The sequence below is a fragment of the Lissotriton vulgaris genome, chromosome 10, assembly GCF_964263255.1.
Source record: "Lissotriton vulgaris chromosome 10, aLisVul1.2, whole genome shotgun sequence".
Classification (NCBI taxonomy): domain Eukaryota; kingdom Metazoa; phylum Chordata; class Amphibia; order Caudata; family Salamandridae; genus Lissotriton; species Lissotriton vulgaris.
The window spans coordinates 842648211-842666041 of record NC_141698.1 but is presented as its reverse complement, the minus strand read 5'-3'; the positions used below and the strand labels follow the sequence as shown (position 1 = coordinate 842666041).

The 17831-nt window shown below is 44.2% G+C and overlaps 1 protein-coding gene across 1 annotated transcript in view; it reads right to left on the bottom strand.

The window, feature by feature from the left end:
• The window catches only part of LOC147688873 (macrophage mannose receptor 1-like), a 731375-nt gene that overhangs the window by 23428 nt on the left and 690116 nt on the right, over positions 1-17831 (bottom strand). Inside the window, exons 25-27 of the mRNA XM_086941773.1 lie at positions 14967-15132; positions 13622-13771; positions 10909-11025 (exon numbers count right to left, since the gene is read on the bottom strand). Coding sequence (XP_086797899.1) covers positions 10909-11025; positions 13622-13771; positions 14967-15132 — 433 coding nt within the window. The remainder of the gene's footprint in view (positions 1-10908; positions 11026-13621; positions 13772-14966; positions 15133-17831) is intronic.

Sequence of the window (17831 nt, the reverse complement as noted above, 5' to 3'; positions counted from 1 at the left end):
TTATTTTCGGTCCAGGGAAGACATGGCTTGGTAGTTTGGGCTGGACTGTTTCATTGAGGCACAGGCTCAGATTGATTTGCATATGGCCATGTCTGAACTGGAGTGGCGGAGTGAGCTAAAAATGATGATGGATTAAACCCAGATCAGTTGACTGGGGGTGAGTGCTTGCAATGTTCAACACTCCGTCCATCATCCCCTTTGGTTTTACCATTTCCTACCTTTCACATACACTGCACCCTGCCCACAGGGATACCTTTGGCCTACTAGGGGTGACTAACATGTAAGAAAAGGGAAGGTTAGGGCCTGGTAAGAGGGCACACTTTCCAAGTCAACATGGCAGTACTTGACTGCACAGAGGTTCTGCAGTGGCAGGCCAGAGTTACATTTACAGGCTGCATATGCGGGTCTCACAATCAGTGCTGCAGCCCACTAGCAGCATTTGATACAGAGGTCCTGGGCACACACACTGCACTGGACTAGGGTCTGACTAGTAAATCAAATCAACCAATCATGGAAACACCAATCTATAACAACAAGTTACAAAGCTGAACACTTGAACTTTGGCACTGAACAGCAGTGGCAAATCGCCCAAAGCATCTGGACCAAAAAAAGAGAGTCTAAAACACTGCAAAACACAGGAGGCACGAGGCAAAAAATGCAGGGGAGACTCACGCCAATGGTGTCAGGACTAACACATGTCCCCTCCAGCTGATATGTGGGGAGAACTACCCACCTTCCTGGGAGCTCTCTTCACCTACCAGGGCGGTGTTCCACCGTGAAGCCCATCCCCTGTAGGGGAATTGACCACCTCAACAGATTTGGATTCACACCCCTCATTTGCATCAACCATCTGAGGGGCCTGTCGTCGGTCTGAATCCAGAAGTGAGTTCCAGACAAGTGGGGCCTCAGCTTCTTCAGCACCCAGACCACAGCAAATGCCTCACGCTCAATCGCACTCCATCTCTGTTCCTGTGGAAGTAACCTCCTACTAATGAAGGCTACAGGTTGGCCTAGGCCCTGCTCATTTAGGTGTGAGAACACAGCCTCCACACCATGATCTGAAGCATCTGTCTGCACAATGAATTCCCTTGAGAAATTGGGCACCTGAAGCATGGGGGCCGTGCACATGGCACACTTCAGGGCATCAAAATCCTTCTGGCAGGCGTCAGTCCAGATCACCTTCCTCGGCTGCTTCCTGAAAGTCAACTCTGTCAAGGGGCCACCAATGGTGCCATACCCACTGACAAATCTCCTGTAATACCCAGTGATTCCTAAGAAGTCTCTGACCTCTGTCTGGGTCTTGGGGGGATTCCAAGCCAGAATGGTATCAATCTTCTGCTGTAGGGGCACCATTTACGCCCCATGGGCTCACCAAGACCCATAATCATGCCCTTTAGGGTCTGGTTGAATCTCTCAATCAGTCCATTACCTTGGGGGTGGTAATGATTGGTAAACTCGTATTAACACTGCACTCCTGCCTAAGGGACTTCCTATACTTAGGTATGAAGTTGGTACCACAGTCGGACACCACCTCTCTGGAGAACCCCACACCAGAGAAAATCCCCATCAATGCACAACCAACCACCAGGGGCACCACAGTCCGGAGAGGGATTCCTTCCACATACCGGGTAGCATGGACCAGCAAGACCAGGATGAACCTGTTACCCATGGCTGTCTTGGGATCCAGGGCCACACAGTGTCAATACCTACCCTGTGAAAGGGGGTGCTGACCACAGGCAAACGTTGCAGATGAGCTTGACTCTTCCCCCCACTCTTACCACTTGCCTGGCAAGTTTGGTAAGATCTGCAATGAGTGTCAGAACTCTTTCACATTTGGGGCCAGTAAAAGTGGGTGAATTGCCTTTCAAATGTCTTGTCTTTCCCTAAATGTTCTGCCAAATGCACATCATGAGCCAGACCCATTAGGAAGGCTCTGAAGCGCTGGGGGGCCACCAGCACACGGGCTGATCCAAGCTCAGTAACCTCAGGCTCGCTATACAGGAGACCATTCTCCCAGTTAATCCAATGTGATCCAGACTGATCACATGCTGCCTGGTTCGCAGCCTGCTGCCTTAAACCAACAAGAGAAGGGCCCCTGGTGGGGACGCCTTTCTGCTGCCAATGGGTCAGCTCAGACAGGCCCTCCAGTTCAGCCACTTGTTATTCTGTAGGCTCCAGAGCATCCCCCTCAAGGTTTGCCTCCTCCTGGACCGTGGGAACTTCATGTGGTGGTTTCCCACACCCCCTGCCTCTTCTCATTCTGGCAGGCACTTGGAGCTATCTTTCAGGCTCCAGGTCCTCTTGAATGCCCTTACAGGCTGCCATTGACGAGTGGTTACACACGTCAACTCAGGCAGACCCAACATCTTCAAATGAGACCTCTGCGCCACTTTGGCCCAAGGGGAGCTCTCCAAATCACTGCCTAGCAGACAGTCAACAGGCATGGCTGGCCTTACAGCTACTTTCAAGGTACATTAGCCCTCCCGCCCCACTCAAAGCGAACCTGTGCCACTTTGCAGAGGCACTCTGAGTTGTCAGCTGGGTAGAATGTTTTGGGGTCCACATGCTCTTTGGATACCAGCCGAGAACTAACAGCTGTCCCACTGGCTCCGGTGTCTCTCAGAGGCTCCACACCATGGCCATTGATGGTCACCCACTGCCTGTACTTCTTAGTGTTATCAGGCAGATGAGTTCTTGGGACAATCTCACTCTCTCCTAAAGAGAACAGGGACATTTCTGCAGGACCCCACCCCTCTTGAGCACGCGTATCCTCCCCCAAAGCTACACTAGCCATTTCCAGGGGTGGTGCACCAGTGGGTGAAGTAGTAAATTTCTTGGGACACCTAGGATCCCCTTGGAAGTGGTCCACCTGACCACAACCAAAACATGCCTTGGAACACCTATGAACAGGCTTACTTTTCAGCACCCGTGGCTTCTTTTAAGTGGGAGGCTAGGAACCCTTACCTTGGTTCCCTTGGGGATTACGTTGGAGCCCTTTTTGGAACTCCTTCTGTTTTCTCTTGTCCCCCCCACTCTAGTGCTGGGGACCCTGCCCACCTTTGGTAGAGTCTCCAACACAACCTTTTACTCTACTACTGACCTGGTACTGACCCAGCAGTCCACCTCCACAGCAAACTCCTGAGGTCAGTCAGCTTACTGTCAATCAAGTGCTGGCGTAGCTCTCAAAAACAATTATCTGACAAGTGCTCCAATGCAGCCAAATCATATTACCCCTATAAATCATTCACCTTGCTACCCTTCACCCAACCATCTAGTGCTCTTTGTAGTTTCTACATTTCTGCCTGTACAGTTCTGTGGTCAACCCATACCTTGCTATTAAGGCCACCTCCATGGGGGCATAAGAAATCTGATCCTCAGGGGGCAATGCTAGCTAGCAATGTCTCCCTTCCTTCACTGATATAGCGGCCCCACAACACCCTTCCCCAAACTCTCTCAGGTACTCTGTGGGACCTCATCACTACCTTTTAGGCCTCGAACCACTGACCAATGTCCTCATGCTTCATGAAATCCTTAATAACATCCTTGGGGATGCATACCGTCCCTTCTCCAGGCACTGATGGTGCACTGCCACCACTGGGATTGCTCTCTAGACTTTTGGCTTTCAGATTCATCTCCCTCAACCCTCTTTCATGCTTTAAGAGTCTCTTCTTCTCTTCCATGGTCAATTTCTTACTCTCCAGCTCCAATTTCTTTCTCTAGTCCTCGCCACTGTACCTCGCATCAACAAGACCACCATGGGAGGCAGACCCTTTTCATACCTGGCTGCTAAAACATGGAACTCACTCCCCGCTTACCTTCGCCTTACCCAGAACCACCTAGCATTCAGAAAGCAACTTAAAACGTGGATATTTGACAAGTAATCCTCCTCCCCTTCCTAAGCGCCTTGAAACCCTCTGGGTATGTAGTGCGCTATATAAATTCTATCAATGTATATGTATCAAGGACCCCCTGAATTAACGAATCTCACAATTCCTAGGCCAGGGAAATATGCGGGAAAAATGATGTTCATCATTTTTCCCGCGCTATCGCTCACCAAGACGCCTCTTCCCGCCACCGGACATAGGGAGCCCTGCCGACCATTTACAGGCAGGGAGATCTTTTAAATCTTTACCTAAGGACTAACATCTTACTTAACCAGAAATCTGAGACAAGCATCTTTCCTTTCCTCAGGTTATCAGTTCCCTAAAGAAAATAGCCTAACCATCAATTTGAAGTCTGTTGGACCAAATCCAAGGCCAATTAGATGAAATCTAGGAGAAATCCAGAAACAATCAAGAACAACTTTCATCTGGTATCACCATAATAAGGGCTCCGGTTGGCGGGATTTACTAAACACTCTTCGAAGGAATCAGTTTTTATCACTTCATCACCAAAAGATTTCGAATAAGAGAACCGGGAAAAAAATTTTCTTAACACCAATGCATTGATAAAACAAATACTTAATATTGTGTGGCTGCTCCAAGAAGAAGGCGCTGGCCGCCGAAACGCGCGTAGAGACCGAATTTTCATGCCACTTACTCTTTAATTTTTACTTTATGTATGAACATATTAGATATAATTGTTAGGTACTCAATGTGATTTTACAATTGTCATTTGATGCTATATGAATGATTTTTTACTTGTACAAATTGTTTAATAAAAGTCTGTTTTTTTAGCCAGCTGTAGTTTACTTTTATATCGTGTCTAATTTACATGTGATCTGTATCGCTAAATGTCCTAGGCTGTTACTTTTCATTCATCTATATAAATTCTATGACTTGACTTGACTTGACTAGCCTGAGCTTTGTGAGCTCCAATTCATGCACTCTGCTTCTCTCCCTGTCCTCCAACTCATATGGAGATAGACCCCTTGAAGATACACTGCTGCCCACTGGAAGGCAACTTCCCTCCAGTAAGGCCCAGTAGCCCCTCCTGCTGCCCATCTAAATGCTCTCCCTCCACCATAGGCTCCTCAGTACGCTCACTGGCATTCCTTGTTTACAACCAGGCCCTCAGCACCTTTGGCATTCCTACTTTCTGATGAGGCCTCTCACAGAGATTTAAAACTTTTTGCAGACAGCTTTAAGTTGTGGCACAGTGTAGGTATCAACCCTCTCCTCTTCAAATTCGATATCCACTATTGCAAGTGATGCAAGTAATGCTGGTCTACTCATGGTGAAGATTGGTTCTCAAGATGCAAACATTTCCAAGGAAAAAGCTCTACCACATGTATGTGGTTGCGTAATGGTCTCTATTATACTAGTAGTGTACACCAATCTCTGTATGTAAATCACAAATGCAGATCCTCAGAGCAGACCACCAATGTTAGAATTGGGGATCTCTTATTGGCAGAGGTAGGTACCTTTGTCCAAATAGGGACCCTTGCTTCTAGTCAGGGTAAGGGGGATACACTTCTAAAATAACCCTTGCTTCTAGTCTGGGTAAGGGGGATACACTTCTAAAATAACCCCTGCTCATCCCCTTGATTGCTTGGCATGAGCAGACATACTTATCTCAGAGGCAGTGTGTAAAGCATTTGTGAACACATACAGTAATACAGTGAAAACACTACAAATGGACACCACACCAGTTTAGAAAAATACGTAATCTTTAGCTAAACCAAAACAAGACCAAAGGACAAAAATCCACAATACGGTAATAACAATATGACTTGAAGATTGTAGAAATAGTTCAGTTCAAAGCAAATTGCAGATGCGACACTTTTCACATAAAGTCTCTTTGATGTGTCACATAAACAAACAAATCAGGCCGCAGGGAAGGTGATGCGTCTCTTCCTTACACTCAGGGAAGGTGATGCATTGGTTCCTTGCTCCTGAGGAGGTGATGTTTTAGTTCCTCACTGCTGCCCAGGCGAGGTGATGCATTGGTTCCTTATTGGAGAGGAGGTGACGTGTCGGATTCTTGCTGCGTGGGGAGTTGTTGCATCGGTTTCTTACTGCATCCCCAACGAGGCGACAGGCTTGGCACCTCGCTGCGATGCGACGATCCGGAATGATGCGTGGATTCTTGCAGCTGCACAGCAGGGCTTGCGTCACAATCGGTGGAGTGATGTCAGACTTCGGAGATCGTTGCACTCGATGCGGCTTGCTGTGATTTCTCGAGCTACGGCAGGCGCTGCAACGGTTCCTTCGGCGATGTGTTGGAAACAGGTACGGATGCGTCACTCTTCTCGGTGTATCATTGATTTTCCAGCCCCCAGCAGATACCAGTCTTTAGAGGTCCAGAACAACAGCAGGCACCTCTTTGCAGGTCAAAACCCCGATCAAGGCAGTTCAGGGGAGCTGGTAGTGAATCCTTTGTGTCCCTGAGACTTCAGAACAGGAGGCAAGCTCACTTTCAAGCCCTTGGAGATCTACTTCAATCAGAAGACACAGCAAACAAGCAAGTCCTTTACTCCTTTCCCAGACACCAAGTAGCCAACCCCATACAGCAAACAGCACAGGGGCAGTATTCCTCCACAGCTTCTCCGGCTCCTCTCCTTGGCAAAGGTTCCTCATGATTCCCAGAAGTGATCTAAAGTTCTTCGGTCTGGGCCCCAATATTTATATCACAAAATCCATTATCCTCTAGTGGCAGAGAAGCCCTGTGCTCAGTCAAAACCAGTTCTGTTCTCTCTGGTGCAGCTTCCTGGCAGGAGCTGGAGACAGCATTGTCCTGGGAAGACCAGGCCCATTCAGGTGAAAGGAAATCTCCTCCCCCTAGTCTAAATGCAGCCCAGGTCTATTCAGCCCAGCCCTGCCTCATCAGGCTCTCTGGAGCCACTACTGTTTCCCAGCCCCTGTCATACAAATGCCAGACATGCAATACACAAACGTAGAAGAGGCACACTGGATGGCTAAGCAAGAACATACCCACTTTCTAGGAGTTGTATTTTCAAACACAGAATCTAAAAATCACCTTCACCAAAATATTTATTTTAACATTCTGAGTTCAGGCATACCAAACTTTATTTTCCTACCTTGTTCCCAGCTGTAGTTATGTTTATAAGATGTTATAAACAAATTCCCTATTCTGTCCTATGGTAACAAGTATCCTTGCAATAGTGAAAAGCACAATTGGTAGTATTCCACTATCAGGACACACCACACATACCAGGGCATCTCCTACCTTTCACATACAATGCATTCTGCCCACAGGGGTACCTTGGGCCTACCTTAGCGGTGACTAACATGTAATCAAAGGTAAGGTTAGGGCCTGGTAAATGGGTACACTTGCCAAGTCGACATAGCAGTACTTGACTGCACACAAGCTCTGCAATGGCAGGCCAGAATTACATTTACAGGCTGCCTATGTGAGTGGCACAATCAGTGCTGCAGCCCACTAGCAGCATTTCATTTACAGGCTCTGAGCACACACAATGCACTGGACTAGGGACTGAGTAGTAAATCAAATCAACCAATCATAACATCAAGTTGCAGAGGGAGCACTTTCACATTGTCACTGAACAGCAGTGGCAAAGCACCCAAAGCATCTCGACCAGCAAAACAGAGTCCAACACACAGCAAAAACACAGGAGAGAAGAGGCAAAACATGCAGGGGAGACCTATGCCAACGGTGCCTGGCCTAATACATGGCACGACATCTAAGCAATGGAGGCTGTGCTTAATTTGTAAAAGAATAAGTGCCGGTACACAAAGTTTTGGTCAGAAGCTCACGACTGGTGCTACTGAATGTCAGCATGCCAAATAGCAAAGCAGCTTAATGTTAATTCCACATATTAATTCACTACCAGACACTTTTGGTCCATCCCTATGTCTCAGTCTTGCAGATTCCTGCTTCTCCCCTTGTTACAGTTTTTTGTTTATCTCTTTGTCCTTCTTTCCCTCGTGAGTTTTTTTCTCTACTCCTGGAAGTTTGGTGCAGAAAAATAACTGCCTGTCCCCATAAATGAGTGCCTGGGGCTACAGCTTTGACCACCGGCATTAAGCACTGAACTTATGTATGCAGATATCCTGCCCGATTCATCTGCATACCCACAATCCTTTGCCACACCCTTCTGTTATTGTCAGAGACAAATGCATACGCAGATCAATGGATAGATATGCATAGAATTGGGTTAGTTGAGGATCTCGGTGAAGTGGAATAACACTGCTGCATTTCCAATCAACAAGAAAAGCAAAATTACATTTAAAAACAAGCTGCTCATGCAAAACACTATGGCCTTGTTCTCTCTCTTTATTTGTGCCCTATATTTCCATAGTCTATTAACTAGATATTATTAAAATAGAGCACTGTTGTGATCAGAGCCCAACAAGCAATCTGAGGGTGTGTGCTTACAGCTCTTGCTGTTTTATGAATAAGGCAGCGACTCCTGAAAGCCTACATCATCTATGTCCACCAACATGACCTCAAAAATTGGGTCTTGTCCTAAGAGGTAAACACAGGATATAATTTCTGAAAAAATTCTGGGCATTTTATTTTATTACAATATGCTGATTGTTAATGCTTCAGATCAACTTCTCCAGTAGTAGACATGTACACAATTGCATCCTGGGTTTGGCTTCTGTATACAGAGAGCTTTGCAGCACTGCCATGTTATACTTAGGGCCAGATTCACAAAGGGCGCCCACACTCATGTTGGAGGCCCTCAGTCTTAGTGGGGGTCCCACACTCATGGTGTGGGCCCACACTCATCGGAGGACCTCCCCAATGAGAAACCGTAATGTGGAGGTCAAGCCACAAGTGTAGGCCCCCTAAACAACTGCTGGGCCTCCGCCTCGAATGCTGAGACTCTTTGTGAATTGGGCCCTCTATATTTCACGCATCTTAAATTCAGAATGCATCAATTTAGTTGGTAGGCCATACATCTGCGCAGAAAGCACTGTTATTATTATTGCAGTGGCGGGCGATAGGGTATGGAAGTGGCAGGACGAGGTAGATGCGGGTGAGGTTTGAATAAAAAAAATATCATTTACCTGAGTCTCTTCTGGAATGCACCCAGGATCGCATAGCCATTTAAAACCAAGCAATGCACTATTGTATTTGGTCTGAGCGCCCTTGTTCGGCACTCAGCCAGGGAATGGGGGCCTGGGAATGTTCTCCATGCAGGCTGTAATGCAGCCTGCATGGAGAACATGCAAAGTGCGCATGACTGTTTGGCCGGCCCGAAAGGTACAAACATAGTGCACAACGAGTTCCGCTCTGACATCAGGGCATGTACCTCAAAACCGGTCCCAGGATGCTTCTTTTCAGTCCAGGGAAGACCTGGCTTGGCAGTTCGGACTGGACTGTTCCCATGAGGAATAGGATTAAGACTGATTTGCATATGGCTGGGTCTGGCCTGGGGTGACAAAGTGAGCTAAAGAACAAGGATGGATACAACCCAGATCTGTAACTGGGGGTGAGTGAAAAGTTTCAGCGCTCTGTCCATCATTTTCTTGTGTTTGCTTTATACAATTCAAATAACCAGGGGTAGGAAATCATAAGTGCCCCCCAAGAATTAATGTGAAATTACAATACCTAATAGAATACGGCCCTGATTTACAAAAGTAAACGTACACCTCTGTAAAAGTTTGCTATTTTTTTTGTATTTTTACTAACAGTAATTTTTCTAATCTGGAGATGCCGCAGTCTGTATGGAGAGCTCCATACATAAAAAGAATGGACAGGCCTAACTTTTTCTGTGCAGAGTATCTGCCATGTTTGCAGAATCTCTACTGCTGTAAAATTACTTTCTGTGAAATTAAACTTGCAGTTTATGAATCCCCCAAAAATATTAAACTTACACAAAAGTTTAAGTTTACCTTTTGAAACAGGTGCTAAGCGTGTTTGTTTTCTGCAAGATGCTGACCTGAAGTAAATACCTGTTCTATTTCAAGCAAGATATTGTGTTAGGCTGAATTTGTTTTCACCGGTATGGCAGATTACAAATGTGAGCATTTCATATCCTGATATCTTGCATTGCAGATGCTCAGGTTATAGTCAGTGCAACTGGAACTATGTAATTTTATGGCTGTGGCATTTTCTGCAAAATAATGGATTTGCTGCATTTGCCACATAATCTATCATCTGCTGTATAATCTGCATACTTAAACTAATCTTCCTAGCTCAAAGCGATCAAAAGTTTCTAAAATGCTGCAATACATGTTGTAAGCGCTGCTGAAGACCTTTGCAAAGGTTGACTGTTCACCTTTCAGTTTCTTATTGCTATACCGACCCGTTCTCAGAAATATCTTAGGAACCGCGACTCTCCTAGTGAGGGTCATGCATAGCTAGCACTCAATGATAGTACTGTGATATTTCATTATTACGCATTCAGAACTTATAGGTTTTAGCAAATTTATATTTACTTCTAAAGCAATTCACCTTATTATCAAGTATTGGCAAAGCAAGTAGGTTTTAATGTGTTGGCGCGTACATACATAGGCCTGTACACATGTTTGCAATAGAAGAACATTACTGTCGACCTATTGCCTTTGTCAATGACTGATATATTCTTGTGATTAAGGAGATCATGCAACAGGAAGAGGCAATATTCTGGGAACTGCAGTAGATCAGGAAGTTGGTGATATTTTATTGACAAGGTCCTTTTTCTTTTCTTTTGTGAAAGCAAGCAGTAACATAGAAATCATCTCTCTTTTTGCAAAAAAAAGTTAAAACATTCTTTGAAGGACATTTTTAGAAAAACCTGACTGTGACCATAAATTCAAAGCATTAACACACATACGAATACAAGTATTTACCATAAAGTCATTTTCCATTTTGGCCAAATAGTTTGTGGTTGTACTTTACCTCCTTTTGTTTAAAAAAAGATATAAATACATTCTCAACCTTGCCATTTTTTTTATTTTTAAGCCATAGTTTTCAGAAGTCTAAGCCATTCTTTGATCATTTATTCCTAATGGTCATGCAATATAGGTAACTATTATGAAAATAAGGACATATTACCTTCAACATTTTTGAATAGTCCGATCCAAAAATCTGACGATTTATATTTTTGTTGTTCCTGTTCCTGCCATATAAATGTGTTTTCACGCAAATCTTCAATAGAAGTTAGAGAGGCTCCTGCAAAGGATAAATCATATGTAGTTACTGTCTATAAAAAAAATGTTTTGTGAAAACTGAAATGCTGACTTCAGCTTTTACCTTAAGGGACATATTTGTCAAACTTTCACACAACGCAACACAATGCAGCAAGCCACCTTGCTGTGCTGCGCTGTGTGAAAGGGAAAGGGCAGGGATGCGCCGTATTTATCATCATATGGAACGCTGCCTGTCCTTTCCATGCTCTGGTGCAAATTTGTCTGGCTAGTACCAACACAGGTGCAAGGGTGCCTATGTCGTAAGCAGGATTGTTTTTGTACAGAAAGGGACATCTTCCTACGCAAATCCATCCTGAGAGGCATTTTCCTCTTTGTATCTGTGCTGCATTCTGCATTCAGATATTTCTCCTTGTTAGGCCTCACCTGGGGAGAAATAATATTTTGAACCGTACCTAGGTCTACCACTAATGGTAATCTGGAAATGCACCAAAATCAATAGGTGGAGGCGTGGGAACACCCACACTCTACTCATGGAATACCTCCCTGGGGCGGAGCAACGCAAGGCAGCGTTTTGCACTGTCTTGCGTTACTCCAGATTTATCAATCCATGAAGGGACTTGCAAGATGGAATGATATATCTAAATTGTTGTTGCGGTGCCCTTGTTCCCCCTGGCTCGAGGCAATGGTGACACAACACATTGATCAATATGCCCTTAGATGTCTTAAACACATATATAAGAAACTTGTTTCATTCATTGGTCGTAAGGGATTTATCCTTGATTATAAGAGCAGGGATACATTCTGATACTGGCACAAACAGGAGTGTTTGGCCAGGGACCATAATTACTGCAATGCAGTAATTACTGTCTGGGGTGGGATATTTTTATTCCACTGGCAATTGATTAATCACGTAACACAAAGGAACTCTGAAGGGGGGTCCAAGGGATTAGAAATTTATCGACCTGCAAGAAGTTGTTTCCCTAAATAAATAACTCAAAATACAATGGACTTCTTGGGTCTGTAACATCTTGGAACCAGCAAAGAAAAGAAGAAGGTGAACCTATGTCTCTCTAGCAGAACCTAATCGGGGAATGATCCCTTTTAGGGCGAATGCCCTCACTCACCATAGGTGACATGCTTCATCATTTGGGCTTTCTCCTCCCAGTGGTAAAACCTAGTCCCACTGAGGGTTACGACCACCTCACTGAGAGGTGGGAGCTCTGGGATGTTTTGTTGTTATATAAACACCAGTTATAGATGCTGAAATCACAAAAGTGAGCAGTGTAGTGATGTGAGGGAGCAGCTCAATGCGTGAATGAAGGGTGAATTAAAACTGCTTAATGCGGATGAAAAGGAACTACAACCAATCCGGTAGTCTGACCTATGCTTAAGAAGCATGTGACCCCTGTTTGATGAATGCCTACCTATGACCAAGGCTTGATGGGAAAGCTGAAACGTGTTAGTACTATAGGCGAGTGCTTCATGGTGGACTGCCTGCCTGTCTCCAAGGTTGAAATAAAGTGCTTTAAGTTTCCATTCGCACTGGAGTCATCTCATTTCTGGTGCAGAAATGTTGGTGGACCCCGACTTCAGGTGCCTGGCAGCACAATCAGGACACGAACCACACGGCAAGTAGGTTTCTATAATGTGATGTTATTCACCACCAAACAGACATGACGCGTTTCGTCCGGTGAACCCGGACTTGATCACAACATTTATATAAAAATACACTTTTTTTAGAACAGGCACATGGAGAATGCTGAATTCCAAGGCATTTTTTATTCCATAGGGCCTCCACCGACCCGGAAACACAGAGAGGCGCGTTTCGGCTGTCCCAGCAGCCTTCCTCAATCTGGTATATATATCTCAATGGTATTGCTATAGCAAGAATCTAGTCAAGGGTAGCAGAGAACTGTACAGGGTTCAGGACAACGATAAAACGGTAAAGTCAATGAGTGACAGATGAGATCGCTAGTTTGTGGAGTATAAATGCATTTGTGGTGTAGTGGTATTTAAAGAAGTGTGTCTTCAACTCTTTCCTAAATTGGAGCATCGATGTTGCAGGACACCATCATTATTTCACTTGCTCTCTCCCCACTCCTCACCACGGCACTGGCTGCAAATACTTATTCTTGCTACTTACCTACAGGAATACTGTACTTCTTTTCCACTGGATCCCAAAGTACATCCTTTCCCTGGCCTCCAATACATGTTATGTCAATGTCTATCCACCTACATTGTTTAACTTTCTGTAGAGACCAATCACCCTGGCTTCAAAACTCCCAAAATTCATGTGCTCCTTAGGCCCATCAATTCTATTTCTCCCTATCCTCATTGTTCTGTTGGCTATTCTTGCAAGTTCTTCTGTTCACTACCCAATCACATTTCACTGACTCCAGAGACTCATTGTTTCACCAAATCCCTGTCTCTGTCCGGTCAGCGGTCCATGGCTCCATCCTTTTGCTTGCTCCTTACCCTCTTACAGTTGTTGGCTCCATACCCCTTCCTTTTGCTGCCTCTTTCTATGGGCCAGATGTTTGCGCCACATGCATTTTAACACTTCATTCAGCCTTTAGCAATCACTAAATTAAAGGAATATTTGAAATGAAATCACCCACCTAGTTTTAGGCATTCAGCTAATGCCTTATGCCAACTGTTTGATGAAGACGTCTCAAAGTAATAACAATATTGACGGAAGGGAATCCAAGATTTCTCGTTTGTTTCTGGGCATGTTCCAGGATACTGTGGTAGCTCCGTTGGGGCTATCTCTGTTGACAAAGAATGAGAGCACAAAATGTTTGGCTTATGTTTGAGCATGTAAAGGAACTCTAAGGAAAGTTTAAGCATTGAATTAATCAGGATAATATCATGTACAAAGTTTCAGATTCAGTTTCAAGTGTTAGCCTGGATGAAAATGATGTGTCTTCAGGATCATTAGGCATGCTGAAGATGCAGATCTATGGGAGCCTGTGGGCAAGGATTGCACTCTACGATTGCCATGACTCTGTTCCATCATATACCACAGCTAAAGCACCAACATTGTGCTCAAGCCTTGTTCATATTAGTTTATGGCACATCCTTTTTTTAGTTTTTCTATTTATTCTTAAAGCACAACGATGACATCCCGGTACACTTATAAACACGATCACAAACATACAGTTTTAAATAATAGATACAATATAGCAGCATAAAGCATGCATAAAATATCATAGTAAAATTATATTACCACTCTCACCCTACAACATACTACAGCATTATACTTCCAGCAGAACCAGAAGGGTGTAGTATTACAGGAAGGGGAAAATAGTTTCTTTTAAGAAAAGATTAACTTTCAATTTCCTATAAAACATATGGAAAATCTGGGCACTGATATAGCTTTCAAGCTGCCCACTACATTGTTGAGAATCCTACACTTTGAGGTGTTTACCGGAGGCCTATTCCACGAGGTATCGAGTTTTTTCATTTAGATATCTTACTATGTAGTTGGCTTGACCAATCCATCTAAGTATCCTAGTGCTATTAGAAGTGTTGCACATAGTAACACATCTTCATTGCATTTAATTACATAATTGACAACTGGATGGTACCATAAACCAGTTACAGTGATATACATACAATGAAGGACTAGCAAGCAGATCCAAATGCTGCAGACAAGCACATGTGCCTATCCTATCATGAGGACCTTGGTCGACATGTATATTTTTAGTTATCCTAAGCTGCAGGTCTCAAAATATGATACAACATTTATATAAACAGTAGAGATGAACTCATGAAGCCTTTTTAGGTCCCAGAAGAACAGGGAAAAGGAGAGAATGTGGTGTGGAATTAGAGCAGTGTCCAAGTTCCAGTTTGTTGGAACTTTAAATGCAACCTACATTGGTAATGATAGTCACTATTCTAGATGGTATAGTAAAATGATTGAAAACACCAACTCATAGTGTACTTTAAATGTAAATGTCTTACCATTAGACTTTTTGCAGATAGAATAGTAATTCTGATCACAGGTTGACGTTTTCCAGCGACCATTAACATCCAGATACACACATGCCATTTTCGTTGCTGGCTCTCCTGAATCCCATTTTGTGTACCTTGTTCTCCATTTGTCAATCCATTTGTACTGACTATCAGTCTGAAATAATTTGCAATACAATGATATAGTTACTGGTTTACCATAGACAAATATCCATGTACTTTTTTTGTGCCACCTGTCTTAAGTGAGTATCTAGTGCCTAATTCTCAAAACAATTGAAATTCAGCAGTTATAATTATGCCCGCAATGCACCGCTTATGACTTCACATATTACATCACTGAAGACATCTCAAATGACATCACTGATGACATTATCAAGAGAACCACACACACACCCACTCACATCCCTATTTAACCTCTCATACACCCAGTCACACATACATACAACCACTCACATACTCATTCACAGACCCATACAAGTTCTCACATAATCACTCAGTCACCCATAGAGCCAATCAGACAACCACTCACCCATCCATACAGCTACTCATACAACCAGTCACTCACCCTACAACCACTTACAAAGCCACACACTGCCCCGTACAGCTACTCGTGCAGCAAATTTGTCTACCCATACAGCTACACATACCCACTCACTCACCCATACAATCTCTCAAAACAGCCACTCACGTACCCATACAAGCACCTTCACACTCACTTACACATCCACACAACCACTTACATACCCATTCACACATCCATAAAAGCACCCCTACATCAACTTACTCACTCATACAGCCTTAACACATAATGGCACTCTCAACTATAGCCACTTACACACCAAGTTACTTAACCAAACATCCACTCAAACAGCCCCTCGTTCGGTCATATTACCACTAACACACCCAGTCACTCACTCATACAGCCATTCAGACACCCACCCACTCACCCATACATTCACTAACACATCCATTCACCCACCCGTACAGCCACTCACATAGCCACTCACCCACCCATACAGGCACTGACATACCCACTCACTCACCAATACAGCTACTCACTCACCCACACAGCTGCTCACACACTCACTTATTCAGCCATACAGCCACTCACACACCTAGTCACTCACATACCTACTCACACAAAATACACACAAATGGAAAGCATCAGATGAAAGCTCAAAGAACGCAAGTACCAGAACTCCAATTCTTTTTACCAAGAATATACCTGCAGAGTCACCCACTCCAAGGAAAATAACTACCATAAACAGAGAAGACTTTAGAGCTTGAGTGAACTTTTCCAACCCTCACGTTCAAGAGGATTCAGTAATCCAGGCAAAACTGCCAACCCAGCCACCACTTAAAAATAACTCAATTCTTTTTATCCCTGAATACAAGTCTAGAGGATGCAGAGACATCCTCAACAGAGGGAACATTTTACAATTCATTTAAGCAATCAGGAGCTTGGTTGATACAAGCTCACACAATCTTTGAAGAATAGCATTTAAAAGCATCAAGGAACTTTCAGAAAGAGAAATAACAAAGACAACCAGGTCCTCAGAGGAAACAGCGAGGAGGATCCTGGATGAAGAACCTCAATTAAAGGGATGGGGAATTAAAATACTCCTCTAGCTAAAGCCGGGCTATCCAGATCCACTGGTACAAAACAAAAGAGAGCAAGCAAATCGATGTACTGCATCATCGGGCATGTAGCCACTTAAAGGCGCCTGCACCACGGATGCACGGCCAACAGAAAGAAAAGATCAACACTGAGTATTAGATCAAAGACTGGACTTGGCTAGCAAAAATGAGAAATCAGCAAGGTGAGAGTACTTGACTCAAAACAACTAGCACCAGGTGATCATCACCTACGAATCTGCTCTTGGAATACAAATGATTTGGGTAATAAAACATCAGAAAAAAACCATCTGGACTACTGACAAGGCTTCAACCTCATCCTACTACAAGAGACATGGCTAAAAGAACCCTTTCACTTACTTGGTTACAAAACCTATCACACTCCAGCAGTAAAATGCTCTAAATTTGGGCACCTAATGGGGGTCTAACAATGTACTCATCAATAAGAAAAATAATGGCACCCAAAGATGTTGACACTTTCACATCTCCTACAAATGCAATTAGAGCACTCAGAGTGAATATACGGGATGGCAACACCAAACAACAAATATTACTCCTAAACATTTATATACATCCTTGTGACAAAATCAAAGGAGTTAAAATGATGGGATCAGTAATAACCAGACAGTTCTTAGAAGAATCAATGCACAACCTACTGTTGACAGGTGACTTTAAAACATGCATCGACTTGGGCCACAGAAGAGGGATGAGCTACTGGAGGACCAACATAGCGCCTGGATTATTCCTTGTCAGGAGCAGAATAACAAGAAGCAACAATTAGTACTCACTGGAAACTTCAGAAAGGATCTGGAACATCTAAAATTTGTGGCACAAAATGGATGCTTCCCGGGAGATCACACCCCCATCCCCCGGAGGGCAACATTTCACAGAGCAACCGCAAATACGCCAATAGGTTATACCTTTGTATCTTTACCATTCTTCTGCACGATTGCAGGCTTCCAGGTGGGGACTCAAGATCAAAGTGACCATCTGCCACAGAAAATCTCTATAAGAATATCTAGATCACTAATAAATCACTCTGTTGAAGATCCGGCGTCCATATACCCTAACAACTTCAGGAGGATCAAGTACAAACCCAAACCGGCTATGACAGAGCTCCACGCTTCTGTGTAGCACCTGGGATCCCTGCTCCTTGCTCCTTGCTCCTCCCCCCACGAGATTGATGGCGGCGGGTAGCTGGCGTCTCTGCTGCCTCCAGCT